Source organism: Agelaius phoeniceus, chromosome 2 (assembly GCF_051311805.1).
Source record: "Agelaius phoeniceus isolate bAgePho1 chromosome 2, bAgePho1.hap1, whole genome shotgun sequence".
NCBI lineage: Eukaryota > Metazoa > Chordata > Aves > Passeriformes > Icteridae > Agelaius > Agelaius phoeniceus.
In genome coordinates, this window is record NC_135266.1 from 66538505 (window position 1) to 66558870 (window position 20366).

Here is a 20366-nt window from a genome sequence, read left to right on the forward strand (position 1 = left end):
CATAGAACAAGAATTTATGGGCTTAAACTGCACAAAGGTAGAGCATATGAAGTATCAGAAACATTGTGAGGAAATGGTGTGACATATCCACCCACCACTGCAGAGCTTTAGAAACAGATTGGTCAAATTCTTTTCCTTAATGTGTTACATTAATGCTTTTTCTGCAATGTGGCTGTCATGGAGACTGGAAGTGATCAGTCCATGATGTGACACCTGTGACACACAAATTGGTTCAGATGTAATAAGATCAGCATGAACAAGCATTAAAAAGCTCACATCTTTGGGGTAGGTTAAGTGTAGCTGATAAAAAAAACCTACATCCAAGGTTTTGTAAACTCAGCTTGAGCCTGGGAAAAAATGGATGAAAATAAGTCAAACTTGTACATTTAATTGTTCAAAATTCACAGACTTGTAAAAAGGCAACTACCGAAGCCTCTTAAATTTGACAGGGATTCTGTGTTACTACAAACATCCCTGTTCCAGTCATGTCCCATCAAAGCTGAAAGTAAATTTTCAGCAAAATAGATGGACATGATATTACATAAAACACTATTCTAAGTGGGAGGAAGAGATCCTTTGCGAACAGTGATTCATATTACCAAATGAGGGCATTTAGGCCTGAGCCTTGGAAATATATTAAGACATGTGATGTACATTGAGAAGGGTTTACACAGAGGCAAGAATGTTGCCTTTCCCCCCTTACCAGGAGGAGACAGACTAAAAGCAAGCTCTTAAGGTAACACATTCAGCATTACCTGTTCATACCCTCTTTTCACACATCCTGGAGAACTAGCAAAAATGATGAATGGAGTTTTTTTGAAAAATACCTGTCCTGTATCTCAGCATGCAGGTTAGGAGGCACATGCCTTGGCTAGCTGAGGGTCAGTACCAGCATGAGCACAGCAATCAAGTTCTGAGCTATTAGCACATGGCTTGTGTCTGAAGAACAAGTTATGTTGAGCTCCATGCTAAGGGGAGTGTTTACCTTACCCAATTTCAGCTATATAAAATTAGATATATATCTTGGGTTCCTTATCAGAGCTCCTCTCTGCTAGACATCTTTCCGGCATGACATGAAGTATAATATTTTCACAGAAAAATATTGGGAACATTTTGTAAAATTAATAGTTAGAATTGTCATAATCACATAGTATAATCACAATAATTTAATCTGGAAAAAAGTGGGTTTAAACCTTCTTGTTGTTAGATCATAGGAAAATATTGGAATGAAGGAACTTTTCAAGATAGACAAAAAAAAAATCTGAAATACTTTGGTAAAAAATGTCCACACAAAAGTATCTGATTTTTAATTATTATTTTTTGCTATCCTACCTGGCTTTAATTCACAACTGGAATTACATTAGACTCCAGAGAAAAGAAATAGGGACGTCAAGCATTAAGCATCTTGACATTCCTGAGGTAAAATGTGTGTAAGAAAATGTTAAAGGACAGAATTTGTAATTAAATCTTATGAAAGTGTACACATCCAGATATACTGAATATGAAAGTATGCATTATGAAAGTATGCATTCTTAAGAAGTTACAATATTACTAAAATATTTGCATTTAGTCCTTAGACTGTTATTTAGTTATTATTCAGCTTAAAGTGCCTAAGACCTCTTTTTTACTTTTTGTGTGTCTGTTTCCTACATAAAAGAAAAAAACTAGACATTTAAAACTAGAATTTTAACCAATGAAAGATAACACTTAGCAGATTAAGAGTGTGGTAATTATCATTAGGAAATGTGATGAGTTCAAGGACAATAAACAGGTAGAACCCTTCTCAGTGAGGCCAGGGAAGTTGCCTCTGGAAGGCAGACAATGCCAATGGACCAGATGGGTGTTGCATGGCTAGTGTCACACACCCTGCTTGGAAACGACGCTGCCCCTGAGCTCGGCTTGGCCTCTTCTGTCCACTTGCCTGTGGTACATCCTCGATGTACAACTGCCTCACATCCAGCTGTACACTGCACAGTGAGCACCCTGGGGTGGGAAAAAACACTTTGGGACAATCAGGAGCCACCACTGCAGTCCTGCTGTTTGTGTGGTCTTGTGAGCATAGCTTCAACATGAGTCTCAGGACCCCTCTGGTGCTGTGACAACTGATTTCAAGTTATCCTGACACAATATCTCTAAGTTATTCAGTGTATCTGGATGTTTATTGGTGACTTAGTCCATGGTAAAGGAGTTGCAGTAGGACGACTTTTTGAACCTTTCCCAGAGGAACTGCTTCCATTGTCTTAACCTGGATGTATTTCAGGTGATACAATAATGATACAATAATAGCAAACCAAAGAGAAGAAGAACTCAACGAATCAGAATGTATGTAGAATACCAGAATGTATGCATACATGGAACCATGTATGCATAGTGATAACTCATGTGCTGTGGGCTGTACAGAAATGCATTTTCTTAAGCATTTTCAAGATGTTTGAGTGATGATGGCTATAGAGAATTAGTGATAAAGCAGCTGAGACTTTTATAACACACTTTAATAATACTAATTTCCTTATATAACCTGGTACTGCATGACATATGTATTCATCTTATCTGTCATATATTCTCTTTTTGCCTTTGCTTTAGGTTTTTCCTCAATCATGCTGTCATGATGGACATGACTCAGAAATTTATTCCCCTAACTGCCTAAAACTGAGAGGGATTTTCTTTCATTTTCAAACAAAAGACAAAATAATTGCAAATAAATAAACAAGGACAAGAGTCAGGGAACCTGTCTGTTTGCCCAAGGAAATAGATTTCCGTAGATTCTGAGCTCTTGCACCTAAACAGCAGGTAAATGGACTGTAGTTTTCAGTCTCCTTGTTGAGATATTGCAGTAATGAGAGCTATTATGAGAAATCTAGATGGAGAAAAAGACACACATAGACACACATTCTGCTTTTTGTTTTCCAACTGACTGCTATTTTTCTGTTTCCTGGATATCTAAGAGATCATCAACAATCGGTCTCTCCTTTGATGTCATGGAGACAGGAAAACATCTCAGTCCTAACTGGCATTAATTTAACCTAGATTTCTCTTCCTGTCATAGCAAAAAAGCTTGTCTTCACACAGGCCATACATGGAACATAAACACATTGAAGAGGACCATTCCACTTGGTATCTAAAAGAATTGTTAGATATTCAAACCAGACTGACTCATTCCCACTTACAGTGAGTGCAGGGAAAAGAAATGCGACAAAAAAATCTCATGCCCTTGAGCACCGAAGTGTTCAGACTTTGAACTATCCTTTATTTTCTGTTTAGGGGTTGTTTTTTTTTTTTGTCTACTAATCACATAGACATTCATAACAAATATATATATGTTCGGCTCTGTAAATAATGTTGGAGTAGAAATTCTTCACAAAATGTAAGAAGGCAAAAATTATTTGACTTCGCCAAGTTTAAGCAGCCTCAAACTTAGCATGCTGACTCCAAAATGTGTGATTAGTTACACTACTGCTGAGCCTTGAGAAGTCACAGGCAGTGACTGAAAGACCTAGTACCTTTCCATCCTCCAGGATTTAAGGAAGACTCAAATGTTTTCTGTGAGAGTTCTGTCAAGGCTTCCAAGTGTGTGGCTAATATCAGTGTGTGCTGGTTATTTGGTTTGGTTCTCTTTAAAGAGAATTATTTTTAGTAGTTTGAAAGAAAAATTCATTGTAAGTCTGATAACTGAAGAGCAAGTACTCTGGGTCAGCCATTAGATGTTGAAATTTTCTGGATTCCATGAGAGTGCTCATTACTCCAAAGATAAGTTCAAAGGATATGTTCATTTTGCTTCAGATGAGGGAGTAATTTGACCTTATTATTTCGATATTCTTTCTTTCACTTAAATTAATACAAAAATCTTATTTTTTTTTAATTTTAAGGTAAAGGATCGGGGGTTAAAGTCATGATGTAATTCAAGTGGAAGTCTTAGGGTTTGCCCTTTAAGTTTAAATGTTTCTGTAAGTTATGGCTGAAAAGATGTAATAAATACTTCTATATTTGGTTAAATTCTGATAAAATGAATTCCAAAATGTCTGCATTATCCTTGAATCTGAGTTAGCTTAAGATGAAAGGTTTTGATAAGCTATGAGAAAAAGCAAGCAGCTTGTAAGGAAATGGATCCCATGTACAAGTCAGTCGCTGTAATGCCATGTCATTTGAGGCTGTGTCTTAATTTTTCAGAGCTTGCAGCTGATGATATGTTTAAGACAGCCCTCCGTTCTGGCAGGGCTTGAAGCAAAAGTTACTTCAGTACTGTCAGAAAGTAAAAAACTAGCAACATGTGAAGTGACAGAGTTATACTCTGAGCAGTCAGTGAGTTTGAAGTTACAGCTTTCTGACCTTGAGTTTTCTGCCCTTGCAGCTTTCTTCTTCGCTCTCTGGTACCCTAAACCTGAGGCCAAGAGGGAGTCTCACTGCTTGTAGCAGGCACTGTCAGAACACAAAACATGCCTCTCTGCAAACCTTTTCAGCTCTATGATCGCCCAAAATCTCATTTCTACTAATGCAAAGTTTGAATCTCTACCACCATTTTCATGCTGTTCTAGTCTCAAAATCACTGGCCAAACTACTAATTTAGAGAGCATAACAAGTGTGTTTGTGTGCACACAGTGGTCTCTTTTTTTCCTATGTAATATGCAAGTAAAAGAGAAGACAAATCTAAAACGGCAATAACCTGTGAGAATTGTGGTAGGAAACAGGTCTCACTTCCCCCACTGACACCAAAGACAGGAGAGAAAACATACATGGATTTCAAGCCCAGTTCACACTGGACAGGGATAATGATGTGATCAGGGCACCTGGGCATCCCCAGGTGGGCTCTGTGCAGTGTCCAGCCAGGAGGTGACAGATGTCCCAGAGGTATCCTGGAAGAGACCTGACAGAGCAGCATGGGCAGAGCCACAGTGTCCTCTGGGAAGTCATATATCCATAGTTGTGGTTTTGGGGCTGAGACCAGGAGCAGCACACAGAGCTTCTGTTTTTTCTTGTGTCCAAGTGTTCCCTCCATCCTTATATACCTTCAGTATATTCTCAATTGGGTTCCTTACTTCATGAGTAATATGTAAGCAGTGTTTCTCTGCACATGCTACACTGTTTGTACCCCAGAATAAAGCAAGGAGAAGGGAAGTTGTACAGAAGCTGCTTGGCTCAGAACCTCTGGTTGTGAGTACCTGCCTGTGAGGATAGCTGCACCCTCTGCACAGGACCATGAGGGTGGGTGTGCCAGCTCAGTCAGCCCACGGTCCTGTGCTAAAACAAACTCAGTGCCAGCCTGACTCAATGCCAAGCCATGTCTGAGTGCATGAGAGGGGAGAAAAGGGATTTCTGCCTGTTGACTCCACATACCTTCTCAGAATCTGTCACGGCTACTTAAGGTCAGCAATATGCTATGGCCAGGAAGGTTTTGCTTCCCTAGGGATGTGTGATTACAATCCTGAATGCCAGATCTCCAGTCTTGACTTTCCACTCCCATTTTACCCTCCCATTCCACTTGTGCTTCTTCCACCTGGCAGTGAGGTCATGGTTATGAGACTTGCATCAAAAATTTTTTCCTTCCTGTGATGGCCATCTGTTTCTCTCACCTTCAGATAACTTTGAGTCAAATGTTTTCCTTTTTTCTTCCTCCTGAAAGAACATCCCTCAGAGCACCTCGCTGTGGTGCTCTGTGGATTGTGTTTGTACTTGGTTATTGAGCTGTGGACAAAAGTCAGTCTGTATGTGATGATGCCAATATAATTTTTTTGATTGGCATTGGCTAATTACACTCACATTCTTAGTCATACTAATTGAACAAATTGTCTTGACCTGGGAAAGGCTTTAGAGTGTGGTAGTGTAAAATAAAGAGACAAGTTTAAAATGGAAAACCTTACAGTCTTCTGATAAAGAAGACTGAAAAAACAGAAATGCATATAAGAAGAGGCTTTAAAAATGGTCTCTGAGAACATTTTTTCTACTAAATCCCCTGTTTTCCTATAAACAGAGTATTTTTCTTTGTGCAGGTGAATGTAGAACTGAGCCTTAAGACATTAAGCTCTTTGCAGCAAGTATCCTGATTTCTCCACACAGCCTCATTTTCAACATTCTCTTTAAGAGAACACATTTTTTTCTCATTTACTCATTTTCTTCTCATTTACTCTTCTCATTTACTTGACTGTTTTATTTTCTAAATCTAACTTGCCTGTGTCCTTGTCATTGCTTCCTTCAGAGATTCACAGTTATGCCCCCCATGCATTTTCTTCCCTATGAAACTGAGACAAACCAATGAGAGACAAGAAAAAGTTTCCATCTTGCTCACCTCAAGAGACTGGGGAGGAGCATTTGTGTCTAACTTGTCCTTGTTTATCTAATAATTTGCTCCAATAAATCATTGTCCATGGGTTGTTTATGTATAAACAGGTTCTGTGAAGGATCACACCCTGTTTATAGCAATTCATTAACTGGAAAGACACTATCTTAGCTAATTGAATTGTTATATTTAAAGAGTTTCCTTCGACTCTGGACAGAAATAAAGATCCAGCAGTAAGTGTATTACCCGTTAACCATTTCTAGCTTAATTTTCTATAACTCTTGTTCAATGAGGGGGCCTGTAAGAGGTTTTGCTTTCTTTCACAGGTGCCACCAGTGCTTCTGGACAAGCAGTTTTCAGAATTTACACCGGATATCACACCTATTATTCTGGCTGCCCACACCAACAATTATGAAATCATAAAGCTCCTGGTGCAGAAGGGGGTGTCTGTGCCCAGGCCACACGAGGTGCGCTGTAACTGTGTCGAATGTGTCTCAAGCTCAGATGTGGACAGCCTCCGCCACTCTCGCTCCAGACTCAATATCTACAAGGCTCTGGCGAGCCCATCATTGATTGCTTTATCCAGTGAGGATCCTTTCCTTACTGCTTTTCAACTGAGCTGGGAGCTGCAGGAACTGAGTAAAGTCGAAAATGAGTTTAAGTCAGAGTATGAGGAACTGTCACGGCAATGCAAGCAATTTGCAAAAGATCTCCTGGATCAGACACGGAGTTCCAGGGAATTGGAAATTATTCTTAATTACAGAGATGATAATAGCTTGATAGAAGAACAAAGTGGTAATGATCTTGCAAGATTGAAACTGGCAATTAAGTACCGTCAAAAAGAGGTGAGTGTGCTGGAGAATATTTGAGTGTATTCAGTAGTAGTAATGTGATAGATAAGAGCCTGAAATACATCCTTTTACTGAGACAAATTTTTGCTTATCTTTTTTTTTGTGCTACTAGGTTTCTGTTCTTTTTATAGTTTTAATTAGATGAATTTGAATAGTTGTTACAGTTTGATAGTATCACAATTCAAAATGTTCTCTTCTACACAAATTCTATGAAACTCTTTTTCTTTTACACCTGAATAGACATAGTCTTCAGCAGTTGTGCTCTGAAGTGCTCTTCAGTAATAGAGTGAGAAATATATAAAGCATACTTTAAATTAACTTGGACTGTGTCTGAAAGAAAAAGTCAGCTGTGTTTAAACACACTCTAGAGGTACCTTTGTAGAGATATTTCTTCAAAAAGTAGCTATTACAGATAGTGAAGCAGAAGTTTCATAGCCATGCATGATTCCCAAAAATGTTAGCATTCAGATTCTCTTTCATAAAGAATTCAAAATGGAAATACATGGGTATTGGTGTCCATGGCAGTTAAAAGTTCATACATTTGCTTCACCAATGTGTACATTCAATTGGAATCAGAGGATGTCTGCATATATTTTTAAAAGTACTCTGGTTGTTTTGTGTGTGCAAAAGCAAAAGAATCAAGACACAAAAATAAGTTAGGAAGACAGTTCCCATGATATTTCCAAACCTTCACCTAATCCCTGCATATCATCATGTCAGAATATGTTGTATTATCTTATTGGGAAACAGTACATACCAAGTCAGCTGAGCTATGTAAGCTTATAGGCAAGACAAATGTATTCAGTATTTGTTCATATTCATTACAGCAAATGTTTAAAAAACTTCTGTGTTAAATCATATCACTGCTAAATCTCTGTTCTGCAAAATATAATAGTAAATGTGTTATTAAATATGTTAGAAAGGTTTGAAGAAATAATAACCAAACATTTAATGATTCTTTTGTTCATTTGAAACATAGTTTAGTAATCCTAAGAAGCTACTGTGAAGGTAGGGAACTACTGAAGTACTGACGGAAAAAAAAATCTCAATTAGTCTCTGACTTCATAAGTCTTCTAATAAGCATTTTTCCCCTCAGAAAATGTATTGCATAATTTTATGTTTTATAGTATAATGTTTCAGGCAACATATTCACTGCCTTCATAAATTATTTTCAGATTGTACTTTGCCAGATTTAACAACCATTATTTCTATTTCTTTAAATGCTAGTCCTGTCTTACAGTCATATAAGAAGCTGAAGCTCGGACTTCTGTTTTTGCAAGGATTCATACATTGAAATAAAATTCTGACCTCTCATTGTTTGTTCAGTTTTTTTAAAACCATAACACAAAACTTGATTTTTTTTTCATTTGAGATAGAGACAGTGATAGGCATATGTAGGGTGAAATGTTTTTTATAGTTACATCTGATTGCTGTGCCTAATTAAGTTGCAATAATACAGCTATTACATAGTTGATTCTTCATAATAGAAAACATTAGGCCATACTGATTTAGTGAAACAATTCCAAATCAGTGGATCTTTTCTATTTTACACACATTTTGAATTTCTGTAAAAATTTCCCACTATCCCTACCATTTGATTCTCGCTGAAGTAAAATCCAGGTTTACTAAATGTGTTCCACAATTATTTCCATACTGGTTGCTGAAGCAAACAGTAGCCTCTCTTAACTGTTCAGCTATTTTATTTCTGATCATTACTACAGTATTCTGGTAGGTGCAGCCCTTAGCTCAAGAAACTTATCTGAGGCATAACAGTTGCTTGGATTCTAGCTGTCCTGATCCATAAAGATCATGATAAAAATACATCATCAGGTTCTTTCTATTTCTTGTGTTAAGTATGTTACAGGAGACACAGCCTCTGGCTGGATCCAGCAGCCTCCAGGGTCAGGGGATTCTTTCAGCTTGGGCACTGGAACCCAGCCAGGAGCTCTTGATAGTACAGTGTTTTAGGCAATATATTCACTGCTTTTATAAATTATTTTCTGATGGTACTGTGCCAGACTTAACAATGACTATTTCTGAATCTTTAAATGCCTCTCCTGCAACAAAACAACAAAACAGCAAAACAGCTAAGAATTCATTGTCTTTCCCTCTTATCTTACAACCCATCCCTAAAATCTCAGCCTTTATTCATGCTGTTACCAAAGAACATTCTAATGCCATACTGGGGCTGAGGTCAGAGCTCCACAAGTAAGCAATCAAGTCTGGTTGTCCAGAATGTCCAGTCTCAGTCCAAAAATTGCAGCTAAAAGTGACCAAATAATGAGGCATGTGTCCTTTTACACTGTTATTATGATTAAGTTCTCAGGAGTTAAGTATTACTTTTTTCCTTTAAAGTTGAAAATAATTCCAAAAATTATTAGCAGAGATTCCTTTTGGCATTTTAAGCAAGCAAACATTAAAACTAAGTCCTGTAAAAGGGTGTGGTGGTCTTTGGGTAACATACCTTGGTTTAATCTCAAGACACTGGATGGTGTAGAACAGCAGATTTAGGGTACTTGTGGAAACAAACAAGTGGATGGTGAAGAATTTTCATTGTGTAAAGAAATGAAAATTGACAAACATGAGTAAAGAAAATTACCAAGCTCAGAGTTTTTGAGGACTTTCCAAAATGACATGATGCTTGAAATGTAGATTTAGAAATGCCTTGTAATGAACAGAGGAAGTCCCTTGAATTCAGATGATTAGGCAGTGCTTTGTGTAGTGCTCTCCAAGCTCCTGGTGTCACCCTGTGTTTGTGGAAATTGAGAATGTACATTCATTTTTAGAGCTCTCCATGTTCTCCGTTTTGCTGCTGAAGTGGGCCTTCCACAAACCAAGAACATTATGCTAACTGGATTTGAGGTTCTCCACAGTGAAAGTTGCTCATCTCTGCATTTCCATTCATTTCACACTTGCCATAATACTGTGATTCTCATTCATGCGCTGTCAGAAGGCATCTCAGTGATATCGATTCTCATTCCATGGAGTCCAGTCAGAGGTAACCTACAGTGTATTATCAACAAAGAAACTTCCCTGATAAAATCATCAGTCTTCTTTATTAATAACTAATTAGGTTGAAAGATTTATAGTCTCAAGTTTACCTTGCAGGATAATGTCTGGCAAGACTGTGGATACTATCTGTTCAGAGTTATGGGGCAGAACCAGGAGAATATCTGCCAGATTATGTGGGGTTTTGTAGCATAGCCCATGGGACAGAACATCCAAGGTGCCTTTTTTTTCTGTTCGTTTTGCACCACTGGTGGCATTTTACTGTAAGGAAAGAAGCTTGTGGTGCCTGTTTCTGACACCTACTGTTGCCTGGGCTACAAACAGCAAACAAAGAAAGGTTCCCTGAAGTCACACAGCCACCCTGCACTGCACACAAACATTTTGTTGTCCAATTATCTGTTTGATATTATCTCAAGTAAGGGAGAGTTTGGTTTTATGAAGGCTGCCACAAGTTCATTGGGGTAGATTCTAAGCACACAATGAGCAGTGAGAAATAAGTTTCCCTGGTTTCTGAACCAAATGAAAATGTTATCTGAATTAACTGCAGCTCCACATAAGGATATAGAAGGCAAATCCCAAACCCTCTATGTGGTTCACAAGCAAATCTGAATTCAAATTAATTGCAAACCTCTGGTGCAGCAATTCAATCAAGTAGAAGAGAATAGTAGCTCTCTTCATTGATTAGTAAACAGTCATCTTTTCACTCATTGTAAAATGTGTGTTTTCTTGTCATATATATTTAGAGTTTTCAAAAGAGATATCAGAGCAAAAACCCAGTTTCTCTCACTATTCAGTTAACTTTGTTTTAGCTTTGGTTCTGTTTAGGTATTAAGCATATAGCTACAAAAATTTGAAAAAGTGCTTACTACAATGCTTACTAATTTTCCCTTACATGTGAAATAAAGAAGGGGAGGTTAATAGGCTGAATCAGTATGATCTGGTTTCACTGTAAGTTTAACCAGTGCAATTTAAATACTTATACTGGTCTTTTATATCTCTGTTTCATTTTTGCCTCATGCTAAATGTCCCATTTCTTTTAAGCTGTGGCTGTATAAGCTCAAATACAGTAACAGGATGAGGTTATAATTATTGGTAGTATTGCCTCATTTTGCTTTGTAATTAGACATTCTCATATCAAAACAGAAGAAATAGGAAATTTTAAATATGTAACTGTTGAGCGTTTCTCTCTCACTTCTTGAATGAACACTGGCTGGTTTGGTTTGGGTTCACTTTTTTCTTTTTGTTAATCTTTTCCATTCTTAGGTTATGCTGATCATCTTTCTCTTCCTCGACTAATACACAATCTCTGGTAAATTTGTAAATAGGATATAAAGAAGTTAAATTCTGCCTATTTCAAATTAGCAGTCTGGAAAGATTTTAATAAGCTTTTTTCTGCTTTTATCTTAAAAAACCTGAAGTAAACGTGTGGTTTATTCAGCTTCCATCCAGGGTTATGTGTCATGTTGACACCTATCTATAGAAGCCAGAACTAAGTTTTCTAAAGTTTTTCTAATCCTGAATTAACTTTTTAAAGGTTTGATTAAAAAATTCTATATTTTACTTTCTCTCCCGGTTTACTAGACATGCAGCTGCTTAACTACTAAAACTCTCCCAAATATTTCTAGTTGGAGCTCTAGATGCTCTCTCTCCCCAGGGGTAGGACCTGTTTTTTTCTGAGTTGTGAGCAGCTGCAGAATGTGTACTAGCAAAGGGCAGAGCGAAAAAGGGAGTGGGTTCAACAATTTGATGTATTTAAACAATTAACAAGTGTTCAGGCCTTATTAGAAAGAATTTCAGGGAAAATGTTTCAGGGAAATCAGCTTCTAACTAAATTTAAATACTAAATACAATAATATGATATTCAGATTTCCTGCATCAATTCAATGTTTCTAGGAAAGTGATGCTGAAATATAAAAAAAAAAGTTGTTTGGTTTTGATAATAAAAACCATCTGTTTGCTTCTGCTCAAAAGAGGACTTTTTGAAAAGGAATCATCAGTTCTTCCTAGTTTTCTATGCAAAATACAGCCTCAGTGAAATGAAAATGTTTCACAATAATGTCAAAAATTCAGTGAAATTTTCAATGAAAACATGCCTAGTCATTTCAAATCTGTTATTTCATGTCAGTGTTTAAACACTTCATTTCAATGAAAGAAAGGATTTTGTTTGTCTGCAGTTACTTGTAAATCCACTTGGACTATGACATGTTTGCCAATTAAATTCTTATAGCTAATATTATCCATATCACATTATTACAGAAACCAGTGTAGGCATGATAGAAAGCAAGAATTGCTGATTTTCAAAACTGTTTTAGCAATTTCTAGAGAAAAATAATTTTAAACTACTGAAATGAAAAGCTGCTATGTTCTTAATAATGTTTTTAATGTTTAATTATAATGAATTTCTCATAAAAGTCTTCCAGATGCAAAAACATGAACTACTGACTCTGTAAGCAGGAATGACTTTGGAAAAACAGCATCTTAAGGATTGTTCTGTGTTTAAAATTAGCCCACACCTGAAACATAAGCAGAAACACAGTGGCCATGTGTAGCAAGTCACTGTGTATATGAGTATTTGTCAAAAGGCTGCAAAGGTGCACTCAAAAGTCTCCATGTAAAAAATAACAAAACCTCACAAAAACCAGACTCTGATAATATTTGGACATTTTTGACACCAAAGGAAGACATGTTTAGTCTATGAATGGCATAACTGAGAGGAGTGATATATACACGTTTGTGTCCATGTCTCCAGAAGACCCATTTCTGCAGACTCTCAGCTATAGCACTCAAAAAATTTGACAAACATTTTTCCATGCTAGAGTCAGGTACTCTAAACTAGGTCATATGTTTGCTTTGTAAATCATGTAAAAGTCTCTATGTTTATAGATAAGAAGTCCACAGATTGTTAAATAGTATGAATTAGGTGAGTAGATTATCTGCTACACATACAGAGCCTTCTTCTAGTTGGTTATATAATCCTTTCAGTTGGAAAAAAACTTTAATTCCAACAATTAATCCAGCACTGCTGAGTCCACCACTAAGCCATGCCCCTCAGTGTCACATATAAATGTCTTTTGAATACTTCAGGGATAGTGACGCAACCATTTCCCTAAGCATCCTGTTCCAGTTCTTGACTAGCCTTTTGGTGAAGAAATTTTTTCCCAACATTCAATCTAAACCTCGCCAGTGGAATTTGAGGTAATTCCCTCTCATTCTATCACTCATTACTTAGAAGAAACCAACCTCCACCTCACCACAACCTCCTACTCTGCAGGCTAAACAACCCCAGTTCCCTCAGCCACCCCTCCATGAGACTTATATTCCACACCCTTCTCCTGCTCCGTTTCCCCTTTCTGGACATGCTGCTGCACCTCAATGTCCTTCTTGTAATGAGGGGCTCAAAACTGAACACAGGATTCGGGGCCTCATCAGTGCTGAGTACGGGGGGGTCAATCACAGCCCTGGTCCTGCTGGCCACACTATTGCTGATACAGACCAGGGCCTTCCTGGCCACCTGGGCACTCACATGGCTCGTGTTCAATTGCTGTTGAACAGCACCCCAAGGTCCTTTTCCACTGGGCAGTTTCCCAGCCACTCTGCCCCCAGCCTGTAGCACTGCCTGGGGTTGTCATGACACATGTGCAAGACCTGGCACTTGGCCTTGTTGAACCACATGCTATTGGCTTCAATCCATCGATCCAGCTTTTACAGATCCTGTAGAACCTTCCTATTCTCCAGCAGAGCAACACTCCTCAGCCTGGTGTATTCTGCAAACTGACCAGGGGTGCAGTTAATACCCTCATCCAGATCATTGATAACTATACTAAACAGGCCTGGCCCCAACACTGAGCACTGGGGTCACCACTAGTGACCAGCTACCAACTGGACGTAATTCAATTCACCACCATTCTCTGGGCCCAGTCATCCAAACAGTTTTTTTAAGCTGTGAAGGGTATTCCCGTCCAGGCCATGACCTTCCAGTTTCTCCAGGAGGAACACTGTGGGGAATGGTGTCAAAGGCTTTACTGAAGTCCAGGTGGCCAATATCAACAGCCTTCCCTCATTCAGGTCACCTTGTTATCGAAGAAAGTCACTTAGTCAAGCAGTGATGTAGGTATCCCTGTGGAAGATGTACTTACTGCTGCTAGGAAAAAATGTTCCTAAATCACAGGTCACATCTGCTTAACACAGCATTTAGTTGTGGTGAAGCAATTTTCCTAGAATATGTGAACAAATTCCTTATAGAGTCAATAGACAGAGGTATGCACAGAGGGAGATCCTGTCTGTTCAAGATAAGATGTCTAAGTTCATTCCAGAGACATCTCTCTCTGCTTCTGTGGCTGGATAAGGAAACAGTGTGCTTCATTTAGAAGAATTACTTCACTAGGCATTGAAAATGTATAAACAAGTTAGACAATTTACTGCATTAACTGCAATTTCTACCCTGTTGTAACAGAGACTTCGAATTCTGTAGGCACAGAGCCCACATAAGGGGAAATTAATTTCAGCAATAAGTAATTAATGATGTCTCAGAAGTCATCAATAACCTTTAAATGCTATATGCTACACACAGGTTGCAACCTTCTCATCACCGTTCTAGTTAAACTATTAATGAACTAAGATCAGCAACTTTTTATTTCAAACACTTGATGGAAGTAATTAACTCAAAGATGAAACTTTCTGTTAATGAAGTACAGTGGAAATCTCTCATTTCAATTGCTTTTCTGCATCTTCATTAAAAGAAATGTTGCTGGGATATCTGCCTCAAACAGGAAAAACCAGTAGTGCAAACCTCTAACCAGCAGTGCGCAACCCTTCTGTTGAGACTGGCAGCAGCAGAAGTTGGTTTGAAGGAGTCCCTGCTGATGCACCTACAAGCTTCCCTACAAACCTGGGATAGATTGAGGACCATGGCACAAAGTGTTCTGTGCTTCTGTCCAAAATCTAACTAATCCATTCCCATGCTAGGTTTAACTGGCTTAAAATAAGAGTGACTGAAGCACATTTGAACATGCTGACACTGAAGCTTCTACATGCTGTTGCAGTGACATTTTTTCCATTGTCTGGCTCTCTCCATTGAGTGTTTATTGAACAATAAGACAGCCAAAGCAAACTTGTTTTAGGCCTATCTGCTCATTCTTTTAATCTATCTTCTCCTTGTTCCACCAGATGTCCGCAGAGGAATCTTCACTTCGTTCCTTACCCCTTCCTACATTTAGTGTAAACCTTAGATATCAAGATATAATAGTAAAGGGTGTCTTCATCCATTGCCTTCATCAATATGTGCATCCATTGTCAAACAAAAGATTTATGAGAAAAACAAATGCTTCTTAGATGAACTCACTCTTGTGCCTCCAAAGAGATCAGATCTATATATATTATTCAGTTGAGCAGAGAATATTAATTTCTAAACTTTCCAGATCCAGGAACTAAAGTAGAAAAATTAGGAGAAATGCTCAATATGGCAGTGGTTTGACAAAGGGAAACTTGCATTTTGAAAGTTATATAGGGTTTAATTTTGAGTGCTGGCTTTTCAACTTCTAGGGTATTTTTCAAAGAGGAAGGAAAATGTTTACACAAAACTATCAACAAGTCCTCCTTGCAGAGATACTTGGCTTTCTTCTATAAATAATAGGATGATAGTCTTCAGGGTTGGTTCTTGAGATCCTATTTTACAGAAATAAGATATTTTAAGAAAAGATTTCAAAAAATTGAAAACTCTTTTGTTATGGAGAAAATAGTCTCACATGTTGGTGAGCACTTGCAGACTAGAAAGGACCTGATAAGGAAGGATTTTGCAGAATGTTTCAGAGAACAGTAAAAAGTCAAGGTGAATACATATGAATAGGAGAAGAAAGAAATCCAAAGGTGAACATCACCTGCTATGTTATTATGTTATTACATCAAATCATGGCTTTTATTCTTTGAGTGTATTTCATTCCTTAGTAGTATTGGATAAATGTGAGGGTCTTTAACATCTGTGGGAGAGGAAGACCAATGAAGATCTTCAGAAAGTAGAAATTACTGAAGGTCTACAGAGTACAACATGCCTATGCTCTGTTTGTCAAGTACAAAATCTGGCTTGTTAGGTTTTTCAGGTGGATGGAGAGGACATATTTTACTCTGCTTGCTGAGCATAAATGACAATAATGTTTAATTATCAGGGTAATGCAGTTGTTTAAATTAGAGGTTGTTCTAAATAGCTGTCCTTAAGGGCTTTATTAGCAGCTTATTAGCAGCAGCTCACAAAAATACATGACTCGGTTACATGGCATTTGACATTAAGACAAGCTGAAAGTGTAACATCGTGTAAAAGAGTTTGAAACATTATTAATAAAATTAGTTCACGTGTTTGTTTCTGCCTTCTTAATAGCACACAGAAAGAAACTAGAAATAGCCATTCCTGTAGTGTGCTTGTGCTGTGAGTTTCTGACTCATTCCACATAACCTCAGGTTTTTAACTACTACTACCTGTGTCAGCAGGCAAGCCTTGGGTTCCTTCATCATTGATGGGAAGAGACAGACATTTCCAGGCGACTCAGGTCATCTGAGAACAAAATAATTTTTGTCACTACCTATCTTGCTTGCAATTATTTTAGAGGTGACAAAGGACAACTAGATGTGTTATACAGGCTAAAAAGAATGACATATAATTTCTGGAAGATAACTAACAGTGACTATTTTTTTAAGTCCTGATATTCTGTTTCTTTGAGACCCAAAAAAAGCCTTTAAGATGAAATGGTGAACCTGTTTACAGGAATCACTTCTAGTGCATTGTATGATCTAAGGGTCTGCCTGGAGAAGTAAGCGTGATGCAAAGCTGCATTTCAGAGTTTTGTTCTAAGGGAAAAATCCTCAATTTTACATAAAGATGCTGAAGATCAGATGGAAAGTTTTGCAAGAGAGCACTGTAAGAGCTATGACAGCCTGCAAGATTGCACTTGTGTTAAGACATTTCTTCATCATTATTTCCAAAGCTGAAGCCTCTAGTGAATTTATTCAAAATCAGTCAAAATGCTGAAATAAAGGATAAAGCTTTTATATACAGTGAAAAAATACTTTCTTTCAATGCATGTGGCTTTATTCTCAATAAAAATGTGTTGGTCAAATCACATTAAAAGTAAGTAGCATAATAACACTTAAATAAGGAGAAATAATCATTTTCATTGTAAATTAAGATTATATCTTCCTAACCTGGCTATGAAAAAAAAACCTTGTTCTGTACTAAACCTTGAAAAAAGTAGCCTGGCAAGAGGAGCACTTTTTCTTTTCAGACTGATCATTCCAGGTATGATCTGCAAATTATAGTGCACAAATGATGGTCAAACAAGACCTTATCAATACTTAAGGCTACATTGGTTTGAGGTTGTCCTGCTTTTCTGGTGCAACTTTCAGCCAGAGCAAACATACCTGTTGTGTTTTCACCCCATCTGACAAGTAAGCACCACACAACTGCTTGCTCATTCTCCCCCAGTGGCATGGAGGTGAGAATCAGAAGAGTAAATTTAAGAAAACTCATGGGTTAAGATAAAGGCAGTTTAATAAATAAAGCAGAAGCCACTCAGGTGTGCAAAGCAAAAGAAGGAGCTCATTCCCCACTGAGGTCACTTCTGGACTGGGTTTTCTATGATCTGATGACAGGAGCTGAGGGGGCACATGCACTGTAGCCGGTGTGCTGGGAAGTCTCTGTCATCGAATGTACAGAGGATGACACATACTTGCCTTTCTTCTCCTGTTGGTGTTAAGGAATCTGGCAACCTTAGTCTTTCTCATATGTGTTTGCCAGTATATAACCTGGCATCTCTGCTGAAAGCATAAAAAAAAGCCCTAAATAGATTTTAAGGGTTCAGAAACAGTATTTTTGTTCTTACTAATATTGCAGCAGTACTCCAGGGATATTTAACTTCCCAAATAGCTCAATGAGTTTGAAGTAATCAAGCAATATGAATTTTCAGGTGCCTGAGGAAGGAAAAGGGTGGATCACTATAAAATTATTTATTGCATCAGAAGATAGAATGACCAAGTGTTTGGTTTGCAGATATTCTTTTCACAGGAAAAAACACAGATACTTATATTAGAAAAAAAAGTAGTGAAATCATCCACGTAATTAATCAGTGAACTATTTAGCAAATTTATACTATTCTTCATAGACCAGCTTTTCAACAGATATGCTTATTCACTTCAAAACATTTAGGTGAAGATTATTATCCTATAATTTTTAAAAAGAAAATTAAGGAAAAGAAGTTCCCTTCCTTACTGCTTTCCTTCCTTTACAAATGCAGTCAATGTAAATTGACCCATCGTAACACTGCCAATATAAATATTCTGCCAATAAAAACATAAATATTATTCTCTTAGGCTTGAGTCCTTTGGCTTCTATCCTCCCTCAGTTTTCATGGAAAAGCTGGGGTTTATAACAAGCTTAGCAAGCTCAGTACTTCAGAGAAAGAAAGACATTTTCCCCAAGCAGTAGTGATAATACATCTGCCATCAAGTCTTTTTTTTTCTAAAGAGGAAGTGAAGTTTTACCATTGTGAGCTGTCAAGGTTGGAGAATTATGGGGTTTGTGTATCAGATCCCTTGTTGGAGTTTCTAAAATTCCCCAGATTAGAACACTGGTGTTGGATTATCTTTGAAGTTCTAGAACGAAGCAGTAAAGGAGCTTGCAGTTAAATCTTAGAGAATGCTGCAGCTGTTTCCCTGCCCAATTACAATATAATTTAGTTTACTATATAGTTTGGTTATGAAGTATGGAGTTTTTTGGCTGCCATTCCTCTCAGCCTCTCACTGAAGCATTTGTATGCTGAAGAAATCACCTTTTTTTTTTTTTTTTGTGCTGATAGAGGCTGGATTTGGGAGAGCTATGGATTCTGTCAGGGTTGGTACCAACTGGCACAGAGTGGGCAGCAGTAAGTAATAAAGAGACACTGGAGTCTCACCACCACAACCTCAGCAAGTAGGTATTTTGAGTTGTGTGGTACAGAAGATGTTTTGCGTCCTGACTACAGTGTTTGATTATATTAGTAAGACACCTTTACAGATGCAGGCTGGATTTTGTGGAGAAAAAGATGACTGACAATAACATTAGCTCAGGATGTTCCTAGCTCAGGAATGGTCTCTGTGGACCACAGCAGAAGTCTTCAACCCAGCTGATTTTGTTAAATCCTGTATGTTATATATAGGATGACAAAGGTACACATGTGATCTAAATTTAAATTGGATGTCACTGAGGAGCTGAAGGGGTTTTTTTATGTTTACTTGGGCTTTTTCCTCTCTGTACTCACTTATGTTTTACTGTAAAATAAGTTTCTTTATTCTTAATTTTAATGTATCACTGACTCTCAAATTTTCAGTTTAAAGAATCAAGCTTTCATGTATATGATTGGGAAACATCACAGAAGAGAGAAAAAAAAGCAAAAGAAAATATTTCTTCAGAGTACTAGTATCTTTCACAAAGATTAAAGAATGGCTCTTTCTTAGAAATATACCCTTTATGACTTGCTGGAGCAGAGGCCAGGGCATGTGACATACAGGCAGTGACAACAGCCTATGAAGTATATTTCTCTGACAGTGAACAAATTGCCTTGGATTTGTCAAGGAAGAATGCAGCCTCAGACCTTCAGGGACTGAAAAAACCTTTGTTTATATCCTTCCACATATTCTTCTTCCACCTCTAGCTTTTAACAAACAGCCATTTTCTTCCAAACTTTAAAAGAAAATATATTCCTTTACCTGGTAGTACAAGCCAATGTATTATGCCCTATCTCCACAAGAGAATGCTATGGAATCTGGCCAAACAGAAACATCCCCTGAGTTATCTAGTTACTAGAAGCATGCAATGAGTTTTAGAAATACCAGTCTAACACAGAAATGTATAATGTAAAAATCAATAAAATGTTGAGCAAAGAACTGGACTTTGAAAGGTTGTCTGTAATGCTAAATGCAAGCAGACCATAGCCTGGTGGGATGACTGAGTGGTGCTAAGGGATTTGTATTCAGGCTTCAAAAAGTTGCAGATTTGCCTTGCACAGACCTGTCTGGAGAAATAAAAAAAGGGAGCCAGACAAGAGATAATAGGTGGTGGGGATGAGTGGGGTCAAATGCTCAGTCTCAGACACTTGATTTTTTCAGTGTAGATGAGGCCTGAACATCCTTAAAAGTGACACTTATGTAATTCTCAATTAAAATTGGCTCTTTATTGATTCCTTCCTCACTCTGCTTCTTCACCGTGAAAGAAA

The 20366-nt window shown here is 37.7% G+C and overlaps 1 protein-coding gene across 1 annotated transcript in view; it reads left to right on the forward strand.

The window, feature by feature from the left end:
• Positions 1 to 20366, forward strand: part of TRPC4 (transient receptor potential cation channel subfamily C member 4) — a 131877-nt gene that overhangs the window by 64208 nt on the left and 47303 nt on the right. Inside the window, exon 3 of the mRNA XM_054628032.2 lies at positions 6598 to 7116. Within this exon, the coding sequence (XP_054484007.1) occupies positions 6598 to 7116 (519 nt within the window). The remainder of the gene's footprint in view (positions 1 to 6597; positions 7117 to 20366) is intronic.